Here is a 5962-nt window from a genome sequence, read left to right as displayed (position 1 = left end):
GCTCGGAAGTTTTTGGCACCAAAATGTTTCTTGTAACGTATACTATCGAAATATACTCATTTCCGATTTTGTTGCTAACTATAACATATGCAAAATAATTAGTTTATCAGAGTCGGCACAGAACGTTTCGACGCAGAACGTATTCTTCCCAAAAGTTTCTCCAAAAATTACATGCGACTTCTCAGAAAAAATACGTAAATTTAAAAAAATTAATATTTTTCATTGATATAATATTCCATCATCTTCTAACTGAAAGTTACATTTCGCAATGTAGCACGAATGTCACCACTCGTTTAGATTGCATATTCGTTATGCTTAGTTTAAGTTGGAACGAAGGTTCTAACCCAGCGAGAAATGACCGACAATTAGATATGTAATTGATATTAAATTGACTTCGTCATGTCAATTTGATACCAATTCAATTAGTCATTTCTTACTGGGCACTTTTTATATCAACATTGTAAGTATCGTGTAATTCAAGGCGTCGTTTCGCCGAGCAATACGCACCAAACGATAATAATGGTGCTGTAAGTGCAGCCAAAGGGCAAAACCGTCATGTCATCAATCGTACAAAATATCGTCATTCCTCGAACTGGCAGCCGCAGGTTCAAACTTAGAAGATCGTCGTCCAGAAAATGCAAGAGCCGACTGTGTCAACGGTGCAAAGCGCTCAAACAAAGCAGTCGCCAGTCGGTCGTCGCTATAACCAATGTCAATTCGCTGATCGCCAAGACGGTCGCTCAGTCGAAACAAACGGCTCCCACAATTTTCAAGTCTTCCGCCAAAGAATCTCAGGCCTCGTATAAAGCGTAGAAAAATCTGTTGACCACCGTCACTACGTCGAACGTAAATGCCATGTAAATATAATATCGCTACATTAGTCTCGCTAGAATCAGAGAAGAAGGGAAAAACGGACCTTCAGCTTATCCTGGTTGCTCCTCAGGAAGAACAAGATAAAGTTGAGAAATCCCCAACTGAAGACGTGAAAAAATTGGACGAAATAAAAGCAGCCACGCAGACTCAAGTTATGGTTTTGCCGACAGAAAGCAGCGATGTCGCGCAAATCTACGTATTGGTGAAGATAGATAAACAAGGACAGATACAACTACTCGATAATAATGGTCCCATTGGAAGAAACTACACAGAATCTGGACAGCACGAGAACCTTACATAGACCTCAGTTCAGGGGGAGGTCAGAACTCTAGACAATATTGTTCTTCAATTCGACTACAATATCTAAATATTGTAGTCAATCATACCGCCTACAGAACCGATATGTTCGCCCTCGGTGACTTACCTGAATCTGAATCTACCGATTATGACATCACTCGAGGCAATCTGCCCATTCAGTCGACGAATCCGACTTTTACACATCGATGATCTCCACTATTTCATCTTTCCTCGAGATCCTGCCGATCACTATTACGAATCCAAACATCTCTTACATATCCGTCACAGAAGAGACACAGATTCAAATCCCCGGTAACTGAATGGCTTTTGCATACTTCGCTACTTACAATGTCGGTATAAGACGTATCAACTCTTACAAACTTTATTCCAATTTAAACTAAATATGACTAGTATGTCAATCAAACGAGTAATGATATTTTTGCTACATTATGAGACGTGGCATTAAGTTAGAGGATGATGTAATTTGTATTAATGAAAAATATTAATTGTAGAATTTACGTATTTTTACTGAGAAGCCACATGTAATATTTATTGGAGAAATTTTCGGGTAGAACACATTCTGTGTCGAAACGTGAATGCTGTATCGCGTGAGGTTGCATTCGAAGACTGAACTGAGAGTGAATGACGCGAAAAAACGTCGTCTAGACTAATCTTTTAAAATATCCTAATACATATTCACCGAAGTGTGTCTGTAAAGGAATGTCACGCTCTGAGATTCTATATACATAGTTTATGGTTTTCTTATTATTCATACATTCTGTATGTACGAGTAATTTTGGTAGAGAAAGAAAGACCTACGCGTATTATCTTGCTTTTTATTGTGTGAAAAAACTTTTTATAAAGGCTTTGCAAAACACATACGTTTTGTAACTGTAAATACAGTAGTTAAATACTGTAGTTCCTATTCCATATAAATTTTATTAATTAGCGTTTTGAATTAAAAATGTATAATATGCCATATACTAACATTTCGTTCGCTTGTTCGTGATCAATATTACTTTGAATTTTTTGTACGTAGCATTTTAATTAATCGTGCAAGTTTTGTTTAACGCTTTAATGCTTTCAAGTTGCTTTACTTAAATACCTGCTTTATTCCTTTCCTTCCCTTCATTCCTTTGGAAATGTAAAAAATTATCAAATAGTTATGATTCATACGTGACTTATTAGACAATTCTTTACATTTCCTCCTGATGGAAGAAACCACCACCTTTCCGCGGTTTCCGTCGAGCAGTAATATGGACATGAATATTGATTTATTATTCAAGAATGTTTATAAAAGAATATAACACACCTGTTATTTATTAAAATTGCATGTGCAGTCGTGTGTGTGTGACTTTGGTTTGTAACATATTGAAATGAGTGAAAATGTTTGTGAAATAGAGTTCTAACACTACACTCCTGTCCACGTTCCTGGCCAAGAGTGGGTTCCTTATTTTCCAAACTTTCAACTTTACAGTGCTTTTTCGTTTATTTTTCTGCGTTAGTTCTTAAACTACCATTTGTATAAATTTTCAGAAAGGCTTGATATTACCCGAAAACACAATCAAAACAATAATATAAATAGAGGAAATATTGGAGGTTATGCCAGGTATAAAGTTATTTGATGTTTACATTTCGCAAACAAACGTTGATTGAAACATTTTGCCAATGTCACTGCGAATGAATATATACAATCAGCAGCTTCTCTTTTGGATGTAACCTCTTGCAGGAGACAAATATGATAACATATTCGTAGTCATGATATTCGCAATGATTGACAGCAGACACACGATAATACTCCATAAATTCCTTATCAACGTTACCCGGTGTTTCACTTGCAGCAGACTTACTGTCGACACGTTCAAATTTTTCTTTTGCAAAAATTCTCTAATTTATAATAATAAACGATGATAATTAACGTAATCTTACTTGCACACGAAGCAGTAGGTCCATCCATAGTTCGATCGGGTTTATGCAACTCCTTGTTGAAAGAATTTAATCGTTTAATGACGTTAGGTCTCGCGTAACGTAATGGCGTGCAAGTAAAGCATGACAAATAAATCTCGTATTTTTGAAAATTTTGTACGCTTTTGTTGTTTAGATATCCGTTACACTCTTTATTTAGGTAAGTTTAATACATTTATTTGACTTCCATAATTAAAAATGTCCAAAAGTTTAACAGAAATACGCTATCATACATCTATAATGTAGTAAATGACGTTAACAGTTGATGATTGTGACCGACGTGGATGCAATCTAGAATGATAAAACATTTATTATCGAGATCGAGCCACGGTCGCTGTATATAACGTGGCGCGGTAAGTACGAAAATATAAAGAGATGTAAAAAAGTTAATTCTTAAATATCAAACTATGAAAAAACAACATCCTTGAGTACGGCATAACCTAGTTTAACTGTCTGTAACTTCCATAAAAGTGAATATATTGCAAACAATTTTTTTTTCAATCAAAACATTAAGGAACATAACGGTATCAAGTTAACGTATGTATCTTTATTAACGAAAAAGTTATAAGCAATGCCAAAATGAATTTAAAAAGTTAGAAAAAAGTCGAATATGCCAAAAAGGAGTTTGAAGGGTCCTCTACATAGAAGTCATAGACAGTCGTGGAGTCTTAAAATCGTCGGAAACTGACAAATTCTAATCGAGTATTCTCCTTATATTTGATTGTGATTGTTTGGTTTCCTATGACTTAAAACTCGACGATCGTCTACGACTTCTATGTAGAGGACTTTTAAGAATTAAGAATATTGATGTTGATGTTACTTATAAAAAAATACTGATTGTGTGAATATCTGCTTTTATTGCGTGTAATGCTATGAATCGTAGGAAATCGTTTAATATTATGAAAATAATATAGATTTTTTTATTGAAATATAGAATATAAAATTGCTCACAAGTGGCATGCGGCGAATGTATTCAGACATGAAACACATAATATATTTTTATATTCTGTTGATTGCATTTATCTAAAGTCATGTCAGGATTGATAACATCTGTCGCAACTCTCAAGTTGAATACATAATGCTTATTCTAAACATTATTGGCACTTGTAAACGACTATTTTTTTGTATAAATAACATATATCACAAATATTGTCATATAACTCATCGCGCGAGACATTTGGAAATAATAAAGATAACATAATTTTTAATCTATGTTGCGTAATGATAACGAGTGAAAAAAACTCGCAACAATACACTGAGAAAAAAATACTGTTAATTCAATTAAAGTCTATATTACGGGCTGTCACTAACATAAGTGATTAATTCATGTATATTTTTATTGACATAAAAGCCTCGATTATTGAAATAATAATTTATGCCTTTATGTATACATGAATTAATCACTTATCTTAGTCATAGCCCGTTTTATAGACTTTAATTGAATCAACAGCATTTTTTTCTCAGTATACATATTTGATAGATTTAACTAATTCTAAAAATGAAACAATTTTATTAATTTCATCACATCTACGCTTCGCATGAGGAAGCCATAACATTATCTCGAAATTTCACAACGTCTAAATCTCTATCTAGAATGTGAACTTCGATAATAATAATTAATATCAAGGCACATCATCGATATTCTGCGGTACAAGAATAACGTATTACATTCAATAATGTATTATACTTTACGTATACATTTTGTACATCTATATATTTAAATATTGACGTAGTTCGTTGTGTAGATTGTGTATACATCATGCGCCTATTAATATCTAAAAATCTAAATTTAATAGAGATACATCTCACCTTATCTACGCTCAACAAAAGATAAATTCGTAGTGTCATACTTTGTCATTATAAAACTTTTCTTTCACCCTTTCGTTTGTTTGCATTCAATCACGGCATTAATTGTATTTTGGCGTAACTAATAGAGTAATTTGTAATTATCTTCAGTTTGTGATCAAGATAATTTAAATTTCAACATTGTAATAAATTAGCAGAATAGCTGAATTAAAACGAAATTTGCAATTTAATTTGTAATTTTTCGATTTTGATCGTTTAATTGTATACTTATGTGTAGAAATAGTTTATTGAGTCAAGGCAAAAAAATAACTTCGCTACACAAAACTTTGCTACACATTTGGCGCACGCGATTTCGTCAGTCTTAACGTACCAAACTGATATTTTATAAAAAACAATATTTAATATCATTCGAGCCGTAGAATTACGTAGAATATAAGGAATGTAACGATTATAATAAGTCTTTTATTCGCAGAGCGAGAAAGAGCATGTCAGTATTTTTTGCAAAGGAATATACGATTTATACGGTGTGTAATCTATCTTAAAGAGTTATTCTACGCATTTTTTAATATTTGGTTTAGTATTTGATGTTTCATCTATCATTTACACAAGACACATGTGTCTAAAAGAATTTACATTTCAATTCAACAAATATACGATTAAAGAGATTTATATATCATTTGTACGTTTATTATAGGAATTTATTATTACTGAGCTAGGAAAATCGATTGAAATTCTTTAATTTTTTTTATGTAACTGCCACATTTACGTTTAAAAAATTATCTGTGCATGCAATATGCTCATTCGTATGTACATTCGCGATTATTATAATTACGTGATTTTTTAAATATTTTTTTTGCGTTTCATGCAGTATTATTTATAATGCTAATTATACATTAATATATGTGTGCATATAAAAAAAAATTTGATGTGAATTTGCTTACACTGAGAAAAATTTCCGGGCTTTATCCGTTCAAAAAGTAACAAACAGATATTTCGGATTGATTTTGATCGGATTTATAAG

The 5962-nt window shown here is 32.6% G+C and overlaps 1 protein-coding gene across 1 annotated transcript in view; it reads right to left on the bottom strand.

The window, feature by feature from the left end:
- The window catches only part of LOC108767984 (protein FAM151B), a 35582-nt gene extending 32416 nt beyond the window's left edge, over window positions 1–3166 (bottom strand). Inside the window, exon 1 of the mRNA XM_018518153.1 lies at window positions 3100–3166. Coding sequence (XP_018373655.1) covers window positions 3100–3127 — 28 coding nt within the window. The 5' untranslated portion in view covers window positions 3128–3166. The remainder of the gene's footprint in view (window positions 1–3099) is intronic.
- Window positions 3167–5962: the final 2796 nt, after the last annotated feature.

Source organism: Trachymyrmex cornetzi, unplaced genomic scaffold (genome assembly GCF_001594075.2).
Source record: "Trachymyrmex cornetzi isolate Tcor2-1 unplaced genomic scaffold, Tcor1.1 scaffold743, whole genome shotgun sequence".
Lineage (NCBI taxonomy): Eukaryota > Metazoa > Arthropoda > Insecta > Hymenoptera > Formicidae > Trachymyrmex > Trachymyrmex cornetzi.
The sequence above is the reverse complement of the archived record's forward strand: the minus strand, read 5'-3'. Positions and strand labels throughout refer to the sequence as shown.